Below are 26610 nucleotides of genomic sequence, written 5' to 3'. Positions count from 1 at the left end.
ATCGAATGTTTTAAAATACTTAATGGTTTCACGAATGTAGACAGATCAACATTGTTTATGATCGATGACACTTGCGCACGAGGAACAATGGCGTAAAACTCAGATGTAGACAAGTAAATTCAGACTGCACCAAATTTTTCTTCACCAACGTTAGTGCGAGAATGGAATAAGCTTCCACCGTCAGTGGTCCAGTGTAACACGATTGACTCCTTCAAAAATAAGCTCGACCGTCACTTCCTTCAACTTAATATCAACTAGAGTAGAAATGCAACGTTTTGGAGTCTTCTGATTAATGTCAAATCACTTAGGTTTAAGGACAGACCACCAAGTCTGGACCATGTGGTCTGTGTGGTCTGATTTTCTATGTAAATCTATGTAAATCATTTTGAAAAAGGGATTTTATTTTTTGCCGCTTTATTTCCTTCTTATTAATTTTATTCATTGTAATCTTCCTTTACTGTCCATATCCCTTACATTGACAATTTAACCAGCATCTTCACTCTTTCATCCCTCACGCTGGTAATCTCTGGAACGATCTTCCTTCATCTCTCATTTCCTCCTGCCTACGACTTGAACTCTTTCAAGAGGAAGGTATCAGACACCTCTTCTCATGTAACTGAATGCTCTTTCGGCCACCTTCGGATTCTTTACAGGAGCAGCGAGAAGCGGCTTTTTTATTGTTATTTCCTTTTTTGTGCCCTTGTGCTGTCTCCTTTACTGTAAACAACAAACCCATCCTCACCTGCTGATCAGGATGAGAGGAGTTAGCGATAGTCGGTCTTCCGCCTCCATAATTATCTGAAATGAACAAATTATACATCATTACACAATCTGATAAAGTGGCAATGTATCAAAGAAGATAGGAAATTAAATTAACCTGGTAGCAGCGGGGATCATGTTTCTAATGGTCCCCTAAGCAAGAAAAATGAGAAATAATCCCTCACATACCATTTCATAATATACATCAAAGCTTTTGTGATCAGATTATGTATCATCTATTTTGGGGTTAAATCATGGCACAAATTCTGCCCTGTCGCTGCTACCGGGTTAATATGGTCTTGTTAAACTAAGACGATAATGTAACTAAGAAAAAACAGTAAAATCAATAGTGACATTCAGTAAGATCCAAATCATTATAAGAGCAATATGAGAGAATAGTGATATTCATCTCCTCAAAGTATAATAAAATAGGTATGAAATAGTTTACAGCCATTTAGGTAGATTCAAATTACAGGTAACTCGATTTACGCGAGTTTTTTACGCTGTTTTTAAATAACGCGGGGTCTAAGATCTAAATAAGTGTTTAATTTCGACGTTTTTTCACTTATACGCAATATTTTATGGAGTGGCTACCAGATGTCTCACGTAACTGGACTCACATGGCGCCGCAGCCACACAGCTGAGCTCAGTCCTTCCTGCGTGCCACTTAAACAACAATACAGTACCCACGCTGCCACGCCATCAACAACAACAACACCCTCGCTGCTATACTACCACGAGGGAGGGCAGCCAGAGGAGGAACCACGAGAGGAGAGGAATCAGAGTGATACAGTAGGCCAAAGGTACAAACTACCTCTTTGTTTGATTTACATTGTTTTGATTTACGCGACCTCTTCAAGGACGCACATCATGTAAATCGAGTTACCTGTATAATAGAATTAGTATGAGGTAATTCAGACATTCATTTCAAATTATTGTAAGATCAGTATGAAATAAAGGGAAATTAAGCCACCACATTATTTCAAAACCAGTATGAGATAAGTTTCAGCTAGATTCTGATTACCATAGAAAAGCAATGCAGATAGAGTTGAATACATGAGATTACATAATCATTCAGTATAAATTGACACTGAAGAATATATAGTTTGGACCTGCATGTCTGACCTTACATGGCATCAACCTTTTAAATGCAAATATAATAATATAAGTATAATAGTAATAGAAATAATAATAATAATAATAATAATAATAATAATAATAATAATAATAATAATGTTGAAGAAGGGGGTAGCCACCTCTTGCGAATTATGGAATGTTTTTGGTAAGATTTGTTTTAGTGCTGTGCCAGTATTCATTACCACCTTATGAAACATCACTAGCTTCATATATCTTTTTCTACATACGTTCAACAATCATGAAAATACTTTAAAATCCAATTCAAGGACTATTTATTGTTGAAAATAGGGGATAATATTCATAAAGCGTATAGCCTCCTCTGGCGGCGGCCGTGGCGATTATGCAGCTGCTGCAGCCGTAAAATAGTTCACAGAGGGTTTAGGGTGGGGAGCATATTTAAACCACTCCCAACCAAACTTTACAAACTGCTAACAGGAGGGTTGGTGGTGGGTAAGTGGCTGCCTGCCTCGACCCCCTTTCATTCAGGGGGCACAGCCCCCACCATATATATGCAACAATTTCTGCGAGGAGGTATTTTTTGCAACACTGGCTGCACCGCCGCCGCGGCCGCCCCCAGAGGAGGCTACACTTTCGTGAATATTATCCCCTGTTTTTAACAATAAATAGTCCTTGAATTGGATTTTGAAAGCGTTCCCACGATTGTTGAGCGTTTGCAGAAAAGATACATGAAGAGCTAGTGATGTTTCATAAGGTAGGTAATGAAATACTGGCACGGCACTAAAACGAATCTTAACCGTTTTTTACTTGTCAATGTCACAAAATTAATAGGCTACCCTTTCCTCAGCAGTCCCCACTATTTTCTCTTCCTTCCCTCCTTCCTCTCCCTCCCACAACACTTCTCTCCTTCCTCTCCTCCCACAACACTTCTCTCCCTTCCTCTCCTCCCACACAACACTCTCTCCTTCCCTCTCCCTCCCACAACACTTCTCTCTCCTTCCCCTCCCCCAACACTTCCCCTCTCCTTCCCTCCCCTCCCACAAAACTTCTCTCCCTTCCCTCTCCCCTCCCACAACACTTCTCTCCCTTCCCTCTACCCTCCCACAACACTTCTCTCCCTTCCCTCTCCCCTCCCACAACACTTCTCTCCCTTCCCTCTCCCCTCCCACAACACTTCTCTCCCTTCCCTCTCCCCGCCCACAACACTTTCCTCCCCTCCCACAACATTCTTCCCCTTCATGTCTGCCTTCCCTTCTCCATTCTCCTCTCTCTCCCTCTCTCTCTACCACTTCTTCCCCTTACCCTTCTTTCCCTGAGCCTCCCAATAACAACTGCAAGGGGTTAGTTTAGGCCCTGGCATGATTAAAAAACCTGGCAGCTGCTTATGGGGAGTTTCCGTGGTGATTCAGTTGCTGTATACTGAGGTGATGCTTCTTTTTCGGTGTATTAGCTACTGTTGGCTAGATTAACCGTTTTAGGTGCCTTGGTGGCGGAGGTGCCGTGGGCTATCCAGTCCGGCCAGTCTAGTAGTAAGCGTGGGCTTGTCTTTGTAACGGCTCCCACTTATGACTTATTCTTGATTGTTGATTGGCGTTGTGGAGTGGCGTTGTTTATTGGCTGGCTCACTTTGATCACTGGTACCTTAGACCTGCTCCTGGCTCTCTCCACAGCAACTTGATCGTGATGTCACAGCTCACAGGTGCCTTGGGACTGGTGCTGCTAACTCAAAATTTATAAATCCGCTAGGATGGCCTAAAAATCTCCCAGATGATAGGTGAAGCTTATAAAATTTGCTGCTAGATTGGACTTGAAAATCCGCCAGTTACTCCTGTCAATTCTACGATTTTTCCGCTAGATTCACATGCACCCGGCAGAGGTATCAGGACACCTCTCCTCCCGAAACTGGACCTATCTTTCGCCACCTCTTTGATTCTTTTTTTAGAGCAGCGAGTAGGGCTTTTTTTATTAATGCTTACTTTTTTTGTGCCCTTGAGCTGTCTCCTAAAATGGCATCACTGCTTGGGATTTCTCCCGGCCAGACCTTGTATCGGCAGCTCCTTCTTATTCTTGCATACTACAGATACCACAGATGATGATTCTGAAGAGACCCAGTTCTAGTTCAAAGCTCCTGCTGATTACTAGGTTTGTCTATGTGGTGGTGGTGCTATACTGGCCCTATAGTCATATTGTTGTTCTTGTTCCTCCTACACCCCATCTAAAACGTGACTCCAAAAATGGAATAAACAGTTTCTGGCAGATCGTCTCAAATGTTCACGACCCTGTTTATGAAGGGAGTATTCTCAAATCGAGCTGGTTCTCTCTTCTTTCTGAAGATCTTTCAACATTGTGTCCCTGCGCGTTGTGTCCCTTCCTTCCTCAACTGGAAAAACTCCCTCTGTGCAATCAGGACTGCAGATGTTGTTACACAATCTTCAAAGTCTCCCCCAAACCATGTCGCCCCTGGGGTCTCGCCAGCATGTGGGTAGTTGTAATCTTCTTTAATCTCTCCTGTAACGCTTTGTATCGCTTCTTAGGTCCCCTCCTCCTCTCGTTCCTCCCTTTCTCATCTGCCACACCTTCTTTTTCAGTGTGTTACGTAATTTTCAACCTGAAATAAAGCTTCACTTATTTTCACTTATTCAGCCCATTTGTGCCTTTTTTTCCAGCACTGCAAGTGCGAGGAACACTTTTGCTCTCCTGTGAAAGAAAAACAAAACACAGAAAAATCGATTGATTGATTGATAGTTTATTCCGACAGTAAACAACAAAGGAGAAGGGAGGAGGCCATCCCAACCCCCAGGCAGTGCAACAGCCCAGCCACTGGGGCAAGATGTCAAGCATGCACCCAGGAACTCTTTTCACGGCTCCCCAATCACTGTCCACCAACCTCCACCCAGCCCCAGCAGCAGCACCATCCACCACCTCTGCCTCCCCATTCACCCATATCGTCCCATCTCACTCAAACACCTGCATCATCTCATAAGAACATAAGAACGTGGAGCCTGGTAAGAGGCTGTAGGCCTGTACGAGGCAAGCTCCTTGACCCTAAGTCTTATCTAACTCACCCATTACCGCTGTCCATGAATTTGTCTGGTCTATTTTGAATGTGATGTCTGTATTGGCACTTCGCCATGACTGCTAAGTTTATTCCATCTATCCCACTACACTGTTAGTAAACCACCTTTTGCCTATGTCCCTGTTGAATCTGAATTTATCCAGTTTAAACCCACATTTCGTGTCCTACCTGGTTCTCTTTACCAACAAACCTTATGAATGTCTCCCTTATTAAAGCCCTTCATCCATTTGTGTCTGATCATGTCTCCACGCACCTTCGCCTCTAAGAGAATGCAAGTTTAACTGTTTGAGTCTTCCTCGTATGTAAAGTTTTCAACCCCTGAATCATCTTTTGTGAATAATCCTCCTGCACCGATTCTACCATTTTGATATCCATTCTATAGTAAGGTGACCAGAATTGAACCGCATAGTCAAGATGAGGTCAATCTAACGCTAATATATTTGAGGAAGACTTGCTTCTGTTGCTTATGCCTTGGAAGAACCGAAAATTCATTAGCTCGATTTCTTGCTTGAATGATTGTGCCCTGACGGAGATCAGAGCTCACTACATCCCTAAATCCCTTCTGCACCCAGACCTGCTTGAGAGTGTTACTTTTGCTGTTATGGAGGGGTCGTCTCACCTGACACCAATACTGCACTTTGCCATTAGAACTCATCTGCTATTTATCCCGCCGCTCCAAGTCAAGGTAAATCTGTTGAGTTTACCTGAGAACATTAGCGCGTCCCGATCCGACTTCACTACTCTACCGGATCTTGACCATCTGTACCCCATTAACACTACTAATTCCTGTATTTGGTGCCATTGATAAATAATAAAACAAAAGTGATCATTCGAACCCGGACCCCACTGTAACACATCCCCAGTCAGATCTTTTTACCATTGATTTGTTTCAGCCTTTGTCATATAATAATGCCTTGACCTGTTCAAACCTTAATTCTCTTACCTGTGAGCTTGTACTTAAGCAATGTCACCATCATACTTTTTTCTACATGTGTACAGTCTCTGTTCACACCCCTGGCACACTTTTGTTGCGTGGACCAGACCATCTATATTCCTTGTATTCACATCCAGACACTGCGCTCTAGCACGGAAAAGAAGATCACCTCCCAGGCCTCTTCATACCACACCTTCACTTAGCCCTTTTCTCGTACCAGTCGAGAGTTTCCTTTCTTCCATCTCTATTCTTTCCTCTTACCAATCCCTCATCTTAACTTTCTCATATTCATCGCATTCTTCCACTTTCTCTCAACCCACTCAAACCCCTCTTTCATTTTGCCATCTTCAAGGTCGGTACACCCACCTATACTCTAGTATGACATTTCTGCTCATCATTCGCCCACATTTATTCAGTCTATTTGCCATCTCTATATTCCACAAGTATACTTTTTTGCTAATCTTGTATCCTCCATTTGTTCCAGTCTCACTATATCTCGTCATCACTAGTCTCTCTTTCCTGGGTGTGCCCCATCCATGTCCCCTAAGAGCCCTACTGATGCAAACCTTGCATCCAGTGCCATTCTTGGCTACCCCTATTCTGCCCACTTCCAGCTTTCTCTATCCACTGTCGTTCTATGCCACTCATCCATTCATATATACGCCTGGGACAGCCACACTCTTCCAAACCTCACAGATGACATCATACTCTGCTCATCCTGCGTAACCTCAAATGGCCTACCCATTGGCTCCGTCATACATCTCTTCAGTCTTGGCCCCTATCGCAGCCATTCATGCATCCACACCCCTAGATATTTGTATTCTGTCTGATCAAACTCATTCCCGCCTGTTGATCTCCAAGTTGTATCTCTCACCCCCTGACCTATTGACTATCATAATCTTGCTCTTCTGCTTTAAATCCTAACAAAATCTTCCATAGCTCTACCAAATCTAACTGTCTTTCTTAAAGTCTTTCGCAGAGTCGCTCAAATCGTTGTCACGCATACAACACACACAACTTGTCCTCTCAAGTTTCACTCCTGCATTCATTCTGTCCTAACTGCCAGCTCCTCTATGCAAACAAACAATGTTGGGTGACGGAATACAGCCCTGCTCCTCCTCTCTCCAGCTCACACCCAGTCTGTCTGGTTCCCTAGTACATATTTTAGCTCTTGTTGCCTGTGTAGCCTCTAATTATGTTCTGAAGCATCACTCAATCCAATCTGCTCCAGCACTCTACACACAACATACTCTATTAACCTGTCGCTTAGCTTTCTCTGTCCAAGAAAACCTAAGTACAACTTTCTCCCTGCTCCTTTCAATACACCATTCACCACATTATAATATCTTCCAGCTTTCGCCTGTCCCTCCAGGCCATTCTGCTCTCACCTAGTACCCTGTTCCTGCAATCCATTTACACAACCTCTCATTTCCAGCACTGCACACACACAAAATTCCCTACTATATTTTATAAAGGTAGTCTGTAATTCTTAAGCTCCTGTCTACTCTTGTGTCCACCTGCATTATCAAAAGTCTTATATATTCATTCCTACTTGACACTCTCTCTTAGTCCCACACACTGATTAAGAGCTATTATACATGTTATTTTTATTTTTGAGCTCAACCCTTAACTGCCTGTTTTTATGAATATTACATTTAATTTGCTTTTCTTTTGCTGCAAATATATATATATATATATATATATATATATATATATATATATATATATATATATATATATATATATATATATATATATATATATATATATATACAATATATATATATATATATATATATATATATATATATATTGTATATATATATTTGGTGGAAGGTGTTATTGAAAGCAAATTAAATGTATTATTCATAAATGTAGAAGAAAATGTGGTTCAATACAAGAGAAAAAATAAAAAAATTACGAATAAGGGGTCTTAATATAGGTTGATTTATATAGTGAAAATGATTACAAAACTAGTAACTTTTTATTTAGATATTCTTAAAATGGTTTTGATACAAGATAGTCAACATATTGAAGTGTTCGGTACATATGAACTTTTATGCATATATATTAATTCTTTTATGGCATCAGAAGCAAAGCTTGGTGGCAAAATGAAAGCTCTTTTAATACAGATTAATAATCAGGAAAAAAATTGGAAAGCATGAAATAAATAAAAAGTTATAAGCAAAAATCTAGAACGCATCCAAATCGGCAGCAAAGCGTCGTAAAAAACAGGGCGTTATTTTTAGACACCTCATTAATCAACTCTTGAATTGAGCTATCAAAAACTGGCCGAAAGTTGGTCAACCAAATTGCCAAGAGGGGCTAGGTGCCAAATTACAGCCTTCTAGAGGCGGTAGTAAGGCCACAATAGGGACAAAATGGCAAAGTGTCTGAGTCTGGCCAACAAAATCGCTTCTTGACAGGGTTTTTGTTTCGGAGCTCAGTTTAATTAAACTACTTCCGAGTAGGGAAACAGCATTTATGCACCATATTGGAGAAAGCACACATGGCAGGGCTAAATCTTTTTTGCTAAATAAGTGTTTTGAAATTACTCAAAAAAATGAGTGGGGTTTCCCAAGGTTGGGAACTCAAAAGTTTTTTTTTCAGTCGCTTTTTTTCGCTAATTTATTTGATTTTTTACCCTTCGAAAGTCGTTTTTGAGCCCTAGTCGCTAATTAACAAAATTTAGCCAAGAAGCGTGGAATTACGAATATATATCAACGGAAGCTGTATTTTGGCTCTCTTTTCCATTATAGGTTGATGTTGGAGGTCTGGTGGGTTGGGCAGCTGAGGCATGGTCATTGACGGGAGGTTGGTTAGGTGTCGGAAGGAGGTAAGGGTGAATAGGGCAGGGATGCGCAAAGGGACTAGCCATAGGGTAAATACATGTGATGAAAGGTAAGCAAATAATATATAAATAAATGAATAAAAAAAACTTCCAAGAGGGAGAGAACATTGTGAATAGGGAGAGAGGGTGGTTGTATTAATGCTAACGGTCAATGCAGACAATGATAAAGTAAGCAGATGTGACGGGTGGACAAATGATGCAACAACTCCTGGCAAATGCAGGACACCTTTAGAGCGGTCAGCCATGCTGGAACATTTTCAGCTATCTAAGTCGAATTAGCCCAAACCACCCTGTACCATACTAGCGTAGGTACTTATGTAATTATCTGCACTAAAGACAAATAACATGTGCATGGCTGAATTCTATATATATAATGCATGTGTGTGAGAGAGAGAGAGAGAAAGGTGGGAGTGATGGTGGAGGGAGGCACGGAGACGGAGGAGGGAGGAAGAGGAAGACCCAAGTCTATATGCGATATATACACCAAGTCAAGTCATGAGGTTGTAGGAGGAGATACCACTGAGGTGTGGTTTATCGTGACAGTGCTTGGAGCCAAACTAGAGAATGTAGAAACAGGGATTTAGAGAAAACAAAAAAGGCAGACTAATTTAAATCAATCACTTCATCATGCCCTCCCTCACACCCCACACCACTGTCTGTAGGCACTGGAATTACAGTCACGCAATAGCAAAATAAAAGGCATATTTTTTCCGTCAGTGGCTTGCCTGAATGCTGTGAAAGAAGGCAAGCATGCACATCAAAGTGCACACACAGCCGTAACTTTAGTCACCCCTGAAATGGTGGGTATTTTTTACCTTCAAGTGGCGTCATCCCGCTGCTCCGCCCCTGCACGCGTGCGGTCGCGGTTTTGAAGCAGAGTGACTTGACTTGGTATATACATGTATAGACTTAGGGAAGACAGGATCGAGAGGTGGCACACGTGACAGCAAAGTCACGCTTCCCTTGTTCGAATGTCTAGATGGCCATGCCAGGCAACCAATAAAGTCGAGTGAGCACCTTAATCATTCACATTTTGCAATGCACTATATTGCCAAAAAAATTATGGCAGGGTGTCAACAATAGGTAGGCAGTGGCGAAGTGGTAGCGCATGCTGGGCCCACATTCACCAGCGTGATGGACGACCAGCGGTTCGAATCTACGCTACCACCGGATTTTCAGTCACCGCCGAGTGGCTTAAAACTACCCACATGCTGTCCTGAAGACCACCCATTAACCCGGACTCTAGAGGAAGCCGTCCAAGCGAATCAAGAACGAGTTCCGGGGGGCAGCATGAGCCAATGCAAGATGGCGCCACTATAAACACTCGCCTGCGCCAGAACGGGCTGGGCCGACCATCAGGCCCCACCTGGTAGAAGCCTTGGGCTGACCATCAGGCCCCACCAGGAAGATGCCTACCGGCGCAACAGGCAGTGACGTAAAAAAAAAAAAAAATAAAAAAATAAAAAAAATAAATAAAAAAAAAATGCTGTGCCAAAATACCACACTGCTCAAGCTGCTTCTTTATAAGATATTTGCGAAAAGCGATGGGTCAAGGCCCCTGAAATGCATAGTAACTGAACTTTAAATGAAATACAACATACATGTACAAATAATGGATGCAATAGCAAAAATATATACAATAGATTAAACAAAATTATATCTAAATGAAAGAGAGCAAGCACAAATTTAAGTGATATCTGTAATGAGGTAGGGATGTAACAGGTCTACAACCCTATTCCTCCTCATCACCTGCTACATTATAAGAAAACTACAGGAAAATGTTAGCTTTAAGAATGAAATTTGTAAAACTGATGCTGTATATGTAAATGACACTTTTTCTTTACTGTCTATGGAGCAGATTGTGGCTGCAAGATCAACAAAAACAAGAGCAATATCCTGATTTACAGCAACAAGACCAAAGACTCGACAACAAAAACAAATGGCATAAAAATTACAAGTAGCTGAGTTAAAATTATTTCCAGTAGAAATTGCTTCCTTGAACCTTAAAAGGTTTAGCAAGGCAAGACAACTGAGAAATATTCTGTGCTTTGATTGAGGCAATTCATGTAACTGACTTCTGATTGGAAAAGCCTTGTGGAAAGTACTAGTAATGCTGGGATTCCTCTACACTTCTGAGGTCATGGTATACACCAAGCAGGAACGGCAAAGCTTACAGTAGACAACCAGGCATGCAGGAACATGTTGCACCTATTACACGACACAGCTGAATCAGCTCTCACAGTAGAAGTGGGAGCATCCTCTGCAGCCTCCAGACATGCAAGGCAGCTTATTTGTAAAACACACAATAGAAGAACACAATAACCTCTTAAAAGAAATAACCCTCCAGCAACTGGATAAAGGACAAAGTAATTTGGCTAAGCAAGTCAAATTTTACATGGACAAGGTAAGTATTGATACAAACAGATTAACCTACTAACTGAAGAACAAATAAAAAGTAAAATCAATGAATGGGATACAAACATATGGAAATAAGTCAATGGAAAATAAATCTACACTCAGCTGGTACAAACTCTACAAACACAACATAAAAGAAGAAAAATGGTTTGACAAGTGAGGAATCACACGTAATGAAGAAAGCCCCCACATAATGCTACAACGATATTCGAGGAACAAATTCCTTAGAGAAGGTGAAGAAAAATATCAACTAAGTAACTGAGAAATGGAAACTTTGGAGCACTTCTTAATATACTGTGAAAAAAATGAAAGCATCAGGAACCAGCATAAACTATTTGACCAGTGGGAAAACATAAATAAAGAAATTCAGAGATAAATGCTTTTCAGTGTGAATAATGAACTAATGAAAAGATGTACAGTAGTAAAACACCTGTGGAAAGTACGAAAAATTGACTTGGTGTTGGTTTGGGAGGTAGTTGTCCCTTTCGGTTCAACCATAGCCTTTGTAACAGTTTACTCCCTCATGGCCAACACCCTGAAAATCCAAACGAATACAGCCTTAGTAGAGCCCGTAGAGGCACAGGCGGGGACATCTACAGGAGTCCACCCTATCTGGTGCACACTGCCCAGGCTCTCTCTAGGAATTCCTTAACCCCCTCTATTGTTCTTTTGGTCCCTGTCTGCAGTGTACTCAGACCTAGGAAGAGTTCTATCACCCTTTCTACATTCCCCTCTAGTATCCTATTCCATACTTCTGTTCCAAATTCATCATCATCATCATCATCATTTCATCGACGCCTGCTCCTAGGAGCTCCCACCAGGGGATGGCCACGGCAGAAGAGCTTCCAACTTTCTCTATCCAGACACACCCTCCTTGCCTACTCAAAGTTTCTTAAAGATCTTTGCCCCCTCTCCCTAATGTACTCTTGCACCCTATCCCTCTATTTCACAGGAGGTCATCCTCTAGCATTCCCTCCCTCTATCTCACTCGTATACACCTTTCTGGTCATCTTACTCTCCTCCATTCGCTCCATGTGGCCAAATTCCAAATTCCTGTTATCATTCCTACCATACTCTGCCTAGCCCTATCATACCTAGGACACTCTAGTAGCATAATTCTACGGTCTCATCGACCCTCCTTTCACACACGCTAGAGTACCAGCACCCCAAGATTCAATCTAGAACCATAGTTGAGTGCGAGGCATTACAAACCTTATCCCAACACATCTACACCATCCGTGGAGTGAGACAAAATGTATACATAAAGAAGACAAACTTTCTTGATCTTACATGACTGCTTTTCCCACTCCCTCACTCAGCTTTCTTCTTCAGACTTAATTTTTGCTTACAAACTGGTCAGTATAACTATTGTAGGTAAACACACCTTAGAAGTGGGTCTTCATGTGTTTAGTAATGCCAATCTTCTTCTTAAAGAGTTTCCCACAAACATCACACTTGAACTCTCGAAGGCCAGAGTGCCCAAAGATGTGCTGGTCAAGGGCCGACCTCACAGTGAATCTCTTCCCACACTCTTTGCACTCATGATTTTTCATATGTGTAAGTGTATGCTTATTAAGGTAACTCTTTTGGCTAAATTTTTTTCCACATTCTTGGCATTCATACGGTTTTCCACCAAAATGCGTAAGGGTGTGAGAGTCGACGTCAGCTTTGCGGGTGAATTTCTTTCCACATTCCTTACATGCATATTTTTTTGCACGAGTATGTGTACGGATGTGTGCATTGAGGTTATTCTTCCAGCTGAATTTTTTCCCACATTCCTTACATTCAAAGTTTTTTATACCAGTGTGTGTTAGGCTGTGAGTGACGAGGCCTACCCTTCCGATGAATTTTTTTCCACAATCCGCACATTCAAATTTCTTAACACCTGTGTGTGTAAGAGTGTGTTTATCAAGGACATCCTTCCTGCTGAATTTTCTTCCACATTCCTTACATTCAAATTTCTTCACACCTGTGTGTGTAAGGGTGTGTTTATCAAGGATATCCTTCGAGATGAACTTTTTTCCACATTCCTTACATTCATATTTTTTTACCCCACTGTGTATACGGATGTGCTGAGTAAGGTTACTCTTCAGGCCAAACATTTTTCCACATTCCCCACATTTATATTTTTTTTCACCAGTGTGTGTAATTGTGTGTCTCTTAAGACATGTCCCAGATGAGAATTTTTTTCCACATTCCATACACTCGTAGTTTTTTACACCAGTGTGTGTATGGGCGTGAGCAGTGAGGCGACCTTTGGTGATAAAATATCTTCCACAATCCTTACATTTATGGTTACTCACACCAGTGTGTGTAAAGGTGTGTGTTTTAAGGCTACTATTTTGGTTGAATTTTTTTCCACATTCCTTACATTCATAGTTTTTTACACCAGTGTGTGTAAGAGCATGTAAACGAAGATGTTCCTTCCGCCTAAATTTTTTTCCACATTCCTTACATTCATGATTTTTTACATCAGTGTGTGTCTGGGTGTGTGAATCAAGGTAACCCTTTTTGATGAACTTTTTTCCACATTCCTCACATTCATAGTTTTTCATACCTGTGTGTATAAGGGTGTGTTTATTAAGGGAACCCTTTGAACTGAACTTTTTTCCACAATCCTTACATTCAAAGTTTTTAACACCTGTGTGTTTATGGGTGTGATATTTGAGGCCTGGCCTCGAGGTGAATCCTTTTCCACACTCCAGACACTCAAACTTCCTCTCTCCTTTGTTGCTGGAGTTGCCAGCAACAAGCTGCTTCCGAGGACCACTGACTCTCCTGCCACCGACAACAGTCTGCTCCTGCTTATCCTGGCCACTCATCATCAGCAGCTCATGTTGCTGTCCAGCCCTGCACCCTCCTGCCTGCACACCTGCTGCAGGGAGTCAGTGGGCTGGTCTTGGTGCTGTCCAGCCCTGCACCCTCCTGCCTGCACACCTGCTGCAGGGAGTCGGTGGGCTGGTCTTGGTGCTGTCCAGCCCTGCAGCCTCCTGCCTGCACACCTGCTGCAGGGAGTCAGTGGGCTGGTCTTGGTGCTGTCCAGCCCTGCAGCCTCCTGCCTGCACACCTGCTGCAGGGAGTCGGTGGGCTGGTCTTGGTGCTGTCCAGCCCTGCAGCCTCCTGCCTGCACACCTGCTGCAGGGAGTCAGTGGGCTGGTCTTGGTGCTGTCCAGCCCTGCAGCCTCCTGCCTGCACACCTGCTGCAGGGAGTCGGTGGGCTGGTCTTGGTGCTGTCCAGCCCTGCAGCCTCCTGCCTGCACACCTGCTGCAGGGAGTCGGTGGGCTGGTCTTGGTGCTGTCCAGCCCTGCAGCGTCCTGCCTGCACACCTGCTGCAGGGAGTCAGTGGGCTGGTCTTGGTGCTGTCCAGCCCTGCACCCTCCTGCCTGCACACCTGCTGCAGGGAGTCGGTGGGCTGGTCTTGGTGCTGTCCAGCCCTGCAGCGTCCTGCCTGCACACCTGCTGCAGGGAGTCAGTGGGCTGGTCTTGGTGCTGTCCAGCCCTGCAGCGTCCTGCCTGCACACCTGCTGCAGGGAGTCGGTGGGCTGGTCTTGGTGCTGTCCAGCCCTGCAGCGTCCTGCCTGCACACCTGCTGCAGGGAGTCGGTGGGCTGGTCTTGGTGCTGTCCTGACTCCTTTCTGTTCGTCTTGATGGTTTCACAGCAGACACAGGACGGTTACGCTAAGAACAAGAAGACTTCAAGACAGCAATACAAATAGTATTGGAACACAGCCGCGCGTGAGGCGTGAGGTCACTGACGTGATCTTGATCTTGATGTCACAGGTGGCTCGGGATTTCTCCCCAGCCAGGCCTTTATATCGGCAGCTCCTGTGAAAAGAAAACAAAAAACATGCGGGAAGTCAATGTTCTCGGGGCAAGATATCATTCCCTACATCTTGCACGCCACATGCCCTCCAAGAACTCTCACCGCCTCAATCACTCGTCCACTCGTCTCTCCACTGAGCCCCAGCAGCAGCACCATCCACTCCCTTGCCGTCCTCCCGTTCACTCCACGTCCCATCTCGCTCAGAAACACATGCATCATCTTCGTTCTCTCCCTGTCATACTTCTTGCATTCCAGCACTACATGCTGCACAGTCTCGTCCACACCCCTGTCACACATCTGGCACACTTTGCTGCGGGACTCAGACCATCTATAGTTCCTTGCATTCACATCCAGACACTGCGCTCTAGCACGGAAAAGAAGATCACCTCCCAGGCTTCCCTCATACCACACCTCACCCTTTGGGGCCTCTTTCTCCCTATACCAGTCGAGAGTTTCCTTTCTTTCCATCTCATTCTTCCACTTGCTCAATCCCTCATCTTTAACTGCCATATCTACCACATTCTTCCACTTTCTTACATCCCACTCAAACCCCTCTCCATATCTGTTTGTTATTCTCCATTCAAACACATTTTGCCTATCCTCAAAGGGTCGGTACACCCACCTACTTAGCATAACATTCCTGTCTATCATTCGCCCACATTTATTCGCCCATTTGCCATCTCTTATATTCCACAAGTATACTTTTCTTGCTAATCTTGCATCCTCCATTTGTTCCAGTCTCACTTTATATCTCAAGGTTGCCTTTACTAGTCTCTCCCTAAATGTGCTCCATCCCATGTCACCCCTAAGAGCCTCTACTGCTGCAAACCTTGGTGCATTCAGTGCCATTCTTGCTACCCTATTCTGCCCCACCTCCAATTTTTCTATCTCATTCTCATTCCATGTCATCACATCTATTCCATACATAATGCTCGGGACAGCCACACTCTTCCAAACCTCACGGATGACATCATACTTGCTCGCTCTCATCCTCGCTGCACTCTCTAAACGGCCTACCCACTGGTTTGTCAAACTTATCTTTACATTCTTGGCCCTGCCGCATCCATTTACCTCCATCCACACCCCTAGGTACTTGTATTCTTCCGTCTGTTCCAACTCATTCCCTTCCAGTCTCCAAGTTGTTTCTCTCTCATCCCCTGACCTATTGACTATCATAATCTTGCTCTTCTCACTACTAAATCTAACACCAAAATCTCTTCCATAGCCCCCTACCACATCTAAAATTCTGTGTAAGTCTCCCGCAGAGTCACTCAAAATCACAACATCATCCGCATACAACAACACACACAACTTGTCCTCTCCAAGTTTCACTCCTGCATTCATTCTCTTCATCCTAACTGCCAGCTCCTCTGTATACAGGCTAATAGCATCTTCCATTTGACAAAACCCGGAACCAGGTTCGGGGATAAACCCAGACCCACGTCCGGGTTTTCGCGCCGTATATGGCACGCATTTAGGCGGCTATGTAAACAAATATTCTTCCTCTTCTTCTTTTGACCTGTCCTCCTCCTCTCGGGCGTCTCTCCTGTTTATTCACACACTTTTCCTTTCAATTGTGCTGTGTAGCTTAATTTTTCTTCACTGCAATATACTTACCTATGAATGCTTACCTATGAATGGATAGTGGGGGAATAAGAAGTGACTTCTTTTGGTGTTCCCCACCTCTAAGACCTGTTAGCCTCATGCCCCTGATCCAAGTGCCTGTCATACCGCGATTTGAAACTGGCTATTGAAGGGGCAGATACCACATTATCTGAGAGCTTATTCCACGGGTCTATAACTCTAATGGCAAACCAGTTTCCCTTCATTGTGGTTCGCCAATGGTCTGGTTTACTCAGCTTGTAGGAGTGGCCCCGCAGTCGGTGAGTGTTGAGTTGAAAGAATCTGGTGAGGGGGACGTCCTCGTAGCCATGCAGGAGCTTGTATGTCTGGATCATGTCACCCCTCACTCTTCTCTCTTGTAGCGTCTGGAGGCCAAGGTGCTTACAGCGCTCTTCGTATGGCAGCTGGGCAATGCCTGGTACTAGCTTTGTTGCCCTTCTCTGCACCCTCTCCAAGGCCTGGATGTCCTTTGCCAGGTATGGGGACCACGCTTGGGCCCCGTAGTCCAAGATGGGCCGGACTAGAGAGAGATATAGCGGCAGCAAGATGGTCTTATCCAGCACACTGAAGTTGCGTTTGATGATGCCCAGTCTGCTGTTCGCTTTAGCAGCCACCATTGCCACGTGACTGGATGATTTGAGGTTATTGGCCACTATAATGCCAAGGTCCTTTTCCCGGTCCGACTCCTCCAACTTGACGCCATTCAGCTGGTATTCTGCTCGGTGTACGCTGTTCCCTATGTGCATGGTCTTGCACTTGCCTGTGTTGAAGGTGAGTAACCACTTTGCACTCCACTCCTCCAAACGTTTCATGTCATGCTGAAGGGCTTCTGCATCGTCTCTGTCCTTCATCACTCTGTATACTTTGGCGTCGTCGGCAAACAGGCTCACTGTTGACTCGATGCTGAAGACAATGTCGTTAATGTAGACCAGGAAAAGGACCAGTCCGAGCACAGACCCCTGTGGCACTCCACTTAACACAGGCAAACTCCCAGAGCTCTCCTGTCTGATGCGGACCTGGTGAGTCCTGTTTGTGAGGAAGCCCCTGATCCAGCGCAGGACGTCTCCAGCTATTCCCGAGCATGATAGTTTTGCCATCAGCCTTTCGTGGGGGACCCTGTCAAAGGCTTTCTCACAGTCTAAATAGTTCACGTCCACACCGTGTCCACCATCCACTGCATTGACCAGGTCATCTAAGTAGCACAACAAGTTAGTTAGGCAGCTCCTGTATTTTCTGAATCCATGTTGTGCATTGGTTATCAGGGCATTGTCTGTGAGATGTTGAACAATTCTTTCCCTTAAGATCTTCTCCATAATTTTGGACACAATGCTAGTCAAAGAGACTGGGCGGTAGTTCAGTGGGTCTGTTTTTGTGCCCTTCTTATGGATGGGTGAGATGGTGGCCCTCCTCCAGTCCAGTGGAACTTCGCCAGTCCTGAGAGATGAAGTGAATATCTTCAACAAGGGAACACAAAGTATGTCGGCGCACAGTCTCAGCACAAAAGCAGATATCCCATCAGGACCCGGCGCTTTGCTCTCGTCTAGCCCTGCAAGCCTTTTCTGGATCTCCCTCTTTGTCATGGTGAAAGTGTGAAGCTGAACACCTTTACTTTTCAGTTTGTTGCTGGAATAACTTACTGACATTGCTTATCCGTGCACTTATTCAACCATTTGTGCCCTTTTTTCCCAGCACTGCATCTCCATCCAACACGTACCGTGCGATGGCCCCGGTGTCCTCCTCCAGCCTCTTAGCCCACTCCTCCCTGGTGCTACTAATAACTCCCCTCTCTGCCTCTCATAGTTGCTGCATTCTACTATTAGGTGTTCCACCGATTCTTTCTCCCCTGTCCTACAGCTACAGTTCTGGTTTCCCCCTTCCCTATTCCTGCCATTTAGCTGCGGGGTTCTCGTTCTTGCTTTAAACATCAGCTTGCTCCCCCAGTCTCCTACATGCCAGTCTACTCCCTCTAGCTTCTGTGTCTTGTTGTACCATCTTAATGTCGACTCTTTTACTCTAAAATTCATAGGCCCAGCCTAAGCAGATGGCACACCACCTGTTCATCTTCCCTTTTTTACAACAAAGAAGGCAGCTCAAGGGCACCAAAAAAGAAAACAATAATAAAAAAAGCCCACTACTCGCTGCTCCCAAAAAATAATTAAAAGAGGTGGCCGAAAGAAAGATCAATTTCGGGAGGAGAGGTGTCCTGATACCCTATCAGGCTGATGGATAAATGGGTTTTCTGGGAAAGCAAACACTTTTAACTTAGACATTAGATACTTGCCTGTGTCCCAGGGTAATAGGTTCTCACTTGACACAGGCTTAAGGGCCAGAGACAAATAAGCGCTGATGAACAACACACTTGTGAGACCAACACTAGCATGTTGTTCCACGGTGTGGGATCCTTACACACACAAACATTTATAAGTTATCATTAATCAACACCAAGGTGGCTCGGTTCATTATAAACAATGAACTTGAACACCAGGCATCATAACACAGATCAAACAACAGATTAATATGTAACCTCTTCACATGTGCAGACAAGCACACACTTAAAATTCTGTACAAGATCACATGCACTTACATTGACATTGACCCACACACATACTTACAGGACGCAAACAGTCAGCGTACTCGTAACACACTCAGCCAAAAATACCAAACATACCGTATCACACAAACACTGACACATGTACGGACTCATACTTTCCACGCACCACACGTGACTGGAACAGCCTCCCCCTACAGACTTTAGACTGTGGTACAATAGACTCATTCAGAAAACAAATACACACTCACTTGTCACAACACACCAAGACTAACTAGTAGTACACCTATTCATTTCCCTTCCCTACACACTCGGCACCCCAGTTCCCCCAGCAGCCAACACAAATATCCGTGTTATGCACCTGTACTGGTGCCCTGTGCATTACTTGTCAAGATCAAGACAACACACAGCTTATCAAATGCCTCCAACCTTACCTAATGATAACACTGCTGAACTATAACTCTCTCATTCACTCAGCACAAATAGGATCATGAAAATCAAGATCAATTCTATCCTCCAGCATAAGAAAATAAAGCAAAACAACTGTACAAATGCATTTATTTAACTAATAAAAACATTGAGCACAATTACCAACAGGTACAAAAATTGTTTTTTTTTCTTATTACACAGATTAATCAAGAAAGAAACTGAATTTCAAGACATTGCTGGGTTCCCAGGTGTGATTGGGGACATTGATGGAACACGTTGACACGAAATTAAAAATACACGAACCTATTAATAATGATTATCATAACTGGGTACATGTTAACTTTACAGTTTTGACTCACTCAAAGATCAGAAGAAACTAATAATGACACCTACAGAGTTTGTGACTTGAGCAAGTTGATAAATCCTGCCAGGAGGTACTCAGAATGAAAGGGGGCCCTGCATGGAGACTTGTCCAGAGGGACCCTCGGACTTTAGTCGGTTTGAAATTTTCTGAACCTAGAAATGTTGTTTCCTATGAAGTTTTATTCTTGATTTAGTTTCATATGGGTATCTAGAGTCATTTTAGCTTGGTTGCCCAAATGGCAATGTTGGGCAAATTGTGCAATTTGCATAACAAGATGGCGGCCAAACGCCACCTGGATTTCTTAATAATTCTCTTAGAATGATATGAAACACATCTTATTTGGGGTTTTATTGGGTCTAGAATTCATTTTTGATGTTGTCTTTTCACTTGTAATTCAATCTTGTGCGCTAAGTATAGGACAACGCTAAATTTACATTGTTACACAACAAAATATCATTAAAAAAGTGCAAATAAAATTTTTAATTATTAAAAATAATAATTATGATTGAATAACCTGTATAGCAAGGAAATTACAAATTCGTTCTTTATGTACAAGTATTCAAAGCTAAGAAATCCTTTTAACCCATAATCGATTACATAGTTTTACTAGTTGCGAAAAATCATCCGGGGGGTAACTATATAACTATATGAAAAGAACAAGGTATCAGCAAGAACCTACAGACTCATTTCATTTAGTTTCTGACCCACTGAGTACATTAAGTCCTTCCTAAGCTTAATAAAATTGTCTAAAATTGGACAAATATAATATTGAAAATAATTGATCGTTATTTACGGGTTAATAGGACTGATACAGGACTATACAGTATTATATAGGTGTATTTTCCCATTCATCATCAATATCATAAACATACTCCATATCCTCCTGGCCCTCACTCTCCTGACTGCCCTCCACATCATCTATATTGTCATCTGCGAATACCTCCTCACAATCTTCCATATCTGCATCCAACACCATACCTACATCTTTTTTGTTTGTGTAAGGATTGCAACATCCATGGTTACCTTTGCAATGGCAATACGACGTGCATGACAGGTGTTCTTTGTGGCAGCCACACACCTCAGTGATACACCTCTTGTTCTCCTTCTTGCACTGACACCGGATTACATTAAATAGTTTTGGGGGTACAGGCTCCCCCTCTGCAATGACAGGAACAGGGATGTTATCCTGGATCTTCCATCCAAACTTGGTTATATCAGCTGACTCGTCAGGTGGAGTTTGGTTGTTTGCTGCTTTCCACAACATCACTTGCAAATGGGCCCTCAGCACGTGCTGCAGCAGGTTGGGTGTTGTTGGAGGAAGGGACATTAATTTTGGACTTTTCTTATTTTTAGTGAATATTGTGAAGCGGGCAGATTCCATCGAAGTTCCTGGTGTTTGTCCATATAGAGCAAGGAAGAAGGGTTTTGCTGCCTCTAGTAAATTAACCTCTGTGGCATTCACCTCACCCAGTACATCAGCCAAGCCTGGGAATTCCCCTCTCAGCATAGTATTTAGTGCACTGATCTTGCCTTTTCCATAGGGATAAGAAGTTGTGTCACACCCACTGAGGGCATGCATACCAAGGAGTTGCAGACATTTTGGCCCTAGGTCAGCACAGGTTGCATTGATGTCTAGAACAGTTCCATTCCAATTCTCCATCTGTACTTTGCACTGCTTGTTCATTTTATACACCCAATACACTAACAGAACAAACACATCAGAGTCATCACTAAGAACACGTATAACACCCTTTCCGTTGTTAGCTGCCTCAAGGACATAGGAAATCATAGTGATGTCTGCTTCATCATGGCCAAATAAATTGTTTTCACAAGTTTCCATTGTCACATTAGTATCAAGTTCAAAGGAGTGCAACAAGCTTGCAAGCCTTTGCTTGTTCTTCTTGCTTTTGAGGATAACATCTCGTTTTGGTAAAGAGTTGGCAATAGAGTTAATAGTCAATGATGATATCACCAGCTCGGCGTTTTCTCTCATGATCCTTTGCAGAGATATCTTGGTACTTGTCGAAGACGATGATTTTCTCAGTGCCAGCTGGGTAGTGACTCAAGCGGCCTTGAATGGAGGAAAGTAAATCAGATAGAATGCCCCCATGCGGCCACACTATATGGTAGAAAAGTTGGGAAACGTCCACTAAGACAATATCAGCAGGTGTTGGCAATGTCTCGGCAACACCAAGGCGTTTAACTAGCTCAGATTTGCTACCTTTGCGGAGGCAACCATGTTCATCAATTAGTGATGCAGGGACGGCACACAGTTCATAGGCAAGGAGAGAGTCAAACTCAATCTGCCTCTGCTGGCCCATCACCAACAAACGGAAAAATAAGCTCTCTAGATCTATAACTGGCATGACTTTCTTTTCCTTCATCTGTTTTTTCAGAACTGACATCGTCTTGATGGGGCTGCTGATGGGGTTGTAAAATCCATTAGGCAGACTGGCAATGTATTTCCTTTCCATCTCTTCTCCAATCACAATTGAGTCGGTCACATTCACAACAGGGGGGGCAATTTGGCCAGTAACAGGATTATACAGGTGTGGACGGTGATCTTCCAGTGGATGTTGATACTTATCAATCTCTGCCTCAATGAGAGCCCGATCTTTTGCGTCCAATACACGTCGGTACCTCAACTCCTCTTTGTGCTGTTTTTCTGCATTTTGGTTTGAGGGACATGCAGAGTACATATGGTTCATACAGTCGGATACATATACATTGATAGGAAAGGCATCAATCCACTCTCGCACTAGTTCAGAAGACAGTGTCATGCCTTTAAGAGCTCCTTTTCCAATCTTTATGGCAGTCTGCTCACCAAATTGGTCTGCAGAGACAGCATTCCAGTATCCATCATGGTGTCGACAGACAAGATTTGGCTTAGCATCTGTGTCATGGAGTGCACGCATTTCCAGCAGGTATTGGGTTAGGTTAAAAAACAACATCAAAACTGAATTCTAGACCCAAGAAAACCCCAGATAAGATGTGCTTCTTATAAATCTAAGAAAATTATGAAGAAATAAAAGAAATTCAGGTGGCGTTTGGCCGCCATCTTGTTATGCAAATTGCACAATTTGCCCAACATTGCCATTTGGGCAACCAAGCTAAAATGACTTTAGATACCCATATGAAACTAAATCAAGAATAAAACTTCATAGGAAACAACATTTCTAGGTTCACTGTAGAAGAGATAGGAATGTCAAATCGACTTGGCGTTGTAGGGTGGGTGAGGCGACACCCCCCCCAGCATATGCCACCTTTGATAGATGACTGTATATTGATAATCCAAATTGGATACTTTCTACGACAATTGAAATACTATTCATGCCTTCAAATTATACCTTGGCAACAAAAATATGATGGAATATAATTTTAAACAAAACTTGTCATTTAGGAAACTTAACCTATTTGGACCTATAGCTGCATTATTAGCTATCTTGTACTTATCTTGAACCCACGACCAGCGTGACGGGAGAACCACGGTAAATCTCAAGAATTACCACTCCACCCCCTCCACCACCCCAGCCCCCCCTACCCCCCAAGACAAACCTGGGGACCTGTGGGGAACCGGGGTATTGGGGGGGGGGGGAGCCCATATCACTGAAAAATGGCCTTCCAAAATTTCCCTGGAAAAATCCCTAAATAAGGAAAAATTCCCAAGTCTCGAAAGTAAGGAAAGTCCCTAACGCATACTCTTGTAGTCTATTCCAATATGACCTAGCATTCAATCTGTTGACAAGTGTCAGGCATCTCATCAGATGGTGGGCATACTGCCCCCCTCCCCCCTCCCCCGCCCTCCCAATCCGTCCCGCGGCGCGTAAGTTTTGATGGGCCACGCCACATGTCAAATATATTGAAACTACTCCAACCGAACTTTACGACCTGCGAGCACTGCAAGGCAGGTATGAGGCTCAGTCTGTGTATAGAGGCGGTTGTGAAACAATAACAATGGACTTATAAAATCCGAGCCACCTAACTCTATAATTAAAGAGGCTTGCCCCCCTGGCCCCTCCCCAAAGTAAAACGTATACGAAAATGCATTATAATAATAATTCTTTCACGTGCTAAATTAATACGAATATTGGTTTGGAGTGGTTATTCTTAAGTTTTGCCCAATTGATTACCATTTAAATATAATATTGAATTGTTACTGCTTCACTCATTGATAATCTAACCTAACTGGTATTTTTTGTGAAATCAGTGACCCAAATAACACAAAGTCACTGAAACAAACGATTCATCTTTACATTATGCATAAATGGGGGTTACCAATGATGATGAAAATTAACTGGGTAGGTAATGATAAATAATAAGTCAACATGTATCGGCAACAGGGACGTGCAGAGAACTTTTTCAGGGCAGGTGCTCAAGTGAAAAAAAGGGCAAAAATATAGTAATGAAGGAGAATAAAACATATATCTGCTCAATACCCTTTCAAATTTGTTTAAACTGTCATAGGTACCAGCAGGCTAATATTTTATATGAACATAAAGTCTACTGTACTGATTATCAGTAGAAGACTAGGGAATCTATTTAAAGAAAAAAAATCATATATTACTTATACATAAATGCCTGCAAGAAAATCAATCCGTATGATTAATACAGTATGCTATTAACTCTGGGAGAGAGTAAGGACAAGATGGCCGTCGAGGCCTCCCTGCTGGCTGCTTGTCGTCCGGACGGCCTGGTGTTGACTATGTTTAATATAATTATGATTGGGAGGGGACTATATTCAGCTCTGAATGGGACAATTAATTAAGCTGATAATGAAGACATGTATGGAACTAATTATAAGTTGAGGCAATAGTAAATTAAGCGAAATATGTAATGAAGTCGTGTCAATCCTGCGAGACATCGAACGGGCGGGGCACAGGCCTGTATTACATTTCTCTGAAAAGGGCACTTTTAAAACAGGAGCAAAAGGGGCAGGTGCTTGGGCACCCCTAGCACCCCCCCTCTGCACGTGCCTGATCGGCAATAAACACGTCAGTCACTGTAAGGTAAAAGTATAGTTGGGGGCATATGCTATAGCAGCGCGTGGCCTCGGTGCTCATCCGTCGCATTGGCCCTTGAGCCTGTGGTGGGAGGGAGCCCATTACCCCTGGACACAGCGCCAATTTGACACCCGGGTGGGTGCTATTCTATATAAAACACAGCCGTCGCGTTTCACTCCCCTCCCTCGCCCGGCCACAAAACCCTTGCCCCGCCATACATATATGGCTCTCCACACATCTATTCATCCAACTGTTTTCATTTAAAGCCACTACAGGCCTCTTGCTGGGCCCGAAATGAAAATTTCAATGCCCCGCCCACTGCACCACTTTTAACTTATTATTCATGGTTTTCGGCACATATCTATGGGTAAATATGTAACTGGCATAGAGTACCTACAATTCCGGATCACCAGGCACCACCTGGATGCAGTGGTTGTAGCAAAAAATACCCAAATATGGGAAATAAGGCATGCAAATGGCGGCGGCGGCGATAGTCTTGGTCCTGGCCTGGGTCTTGGGTCGAAAGTGATCTGGCTAACCCTGCTCGGCAGTGGGGTCCCTCCGGGTCACCCAGATCCTCTAAAATGGGTGCAGGCTGCGGCGTCAGCTGATCGGTTCCGCTAAATGGAACACGCCAGATCACGACCCAGAAACGGGTTATGCTAAATGGAAGATGCTATTATAAATAATGTTGGTGACAGAATACAACCCTGCCTCACTCCTCTCTCGCTCTTCACCCAGTCTGTCTCTAGGTTCCCTAACCTGTATTTAGCTCTTGTGCCTGTGTACGTACTCCTAATTATGTTCACAAACTTATCACTCAATCCAATCTGCTCCAGCACTCTACACAACATACTCCTATTAACCCTGTCATAAGCTTTCTCTATGTCTACAAAACCTAAGTACAACTTTTCTCCTGCTCTCTTTTTCCTTTCAATAAGTTCATTCACCACAAACATATTATCTTCAGCTCTCCTGTCAACCCTGAAACCATTCTGTTCCTCACCTGGTACCCTATTCCCCTCAATCCATTTACACAACCTTTCATTCAGCACTGCACAAAAAACTTTCCCTACTGTGTTTACAAGGGAGATTGGTCTGTAATTCTTAAGCTTCTGTCTACTCTTGTGTCCACCCACACCGGCTCACAGATTTTTGTTGTCTAGAGTGCGCGGCAAGATGCTCAAGTGACGCTGCTGAGGTTGCGACGGCGGCCATGTTGCTACGGGTTTACTGTGTCTCGGGGATGGGGTGGAGGTTGGGGGCAGGGCCAAAGGTGGTGGGGAAGACGTTGGGGAGGGATTGGGGTGGGAAGGAGGCGGGGGTGGGGGGGGTGGAGGTGAAGGTTGAGAGGTGGGGAGGAGGTTGTGGGGTCGGGGTGTGTGGGTGGGTGGGAGGTAACTGAAGAATAAATATGATGAAAAAATGTTGAGTGTCTCGCTGATACACCCCTCAAATCTGCTGATAGCCTAATACTTCCAAGGCGGAAAAAGTGAAATAATGGGGACAAGTATTAATTAAAGTTCTCTTATATTAGCAGATGTCAGCAAGACAGACTCTTCACCTATATCAATTACATTTATTCATTATTCACACTTATTTATCATACTTCACATTTATTCTTTACTTAATAGGACTGCTTTCGTTATATATATGCCCTATGCATACATATTAGGCTAACTAGAATAATAC

General features: G+C 43.5%; 1 protein-coding gene across 1 annotated transcript; it reads right to left on the bottom strand.

The window, feature by feature from the left end:
• Positions 1-9894: 9894 nt before the first annotated feature.
• LOC126989369 (gastrula zinc finger protein XlCGF57.1-like) lies at positions 9895-14798 on the bottom strand. Its single transcript, XM_050847986.1, has 5 exons — positions 14653-14798; positions 14523-14587; positions 14328-14457; positions 14198-14262; positions 9895-14002 (listed from the first exon to the last, which is right to left on the bottom strand). The coding sequence occupies exon 5, from the start codon at positions 13953-13955 to the stop codon at positions 12516-12518; it is 1440 nt and encodes a 479-aa protein (XP_050703943.1). The 5' UTR covers positions 13956-14002; positions 14198-14262; positions 14328-14457; positions 14523-14587; positions 14653-14798; the 3' UTR covers positions 9895-12515.
• Between the last annotated feature and the right edge of the window lie 11812 nt (positions 14799-26610).

Source organism: Eriocheir sinensis, chromosome 6 (genome assembly GCF_024679095.1).
Source record: "Eriocheir sinensis breed Jianghai 21 chromosome 6, ASM2467909v1, whole genome shotgun sequence".
Lineage (NCBI taxonomy): Eukaryota > Metazoa > Arthropoda > Malacostraca > Decapoda > Varunidae > Eriocheir > Eriocheir sinensis.
Note: the sequence above shows the minus strand (reverse complement) of the source record. Positions and strands in the feature narration are given on the sequence as shown.

Coding starts and splice junctions, on each gene's coding strand:
- LOC126989369 (XM_050847986.1), bottom strand. CDS start 13,955: ATGATGAGTGGCCAGGATAAGCAGGAGCAGACTGTTGTCGGTGGCAGG.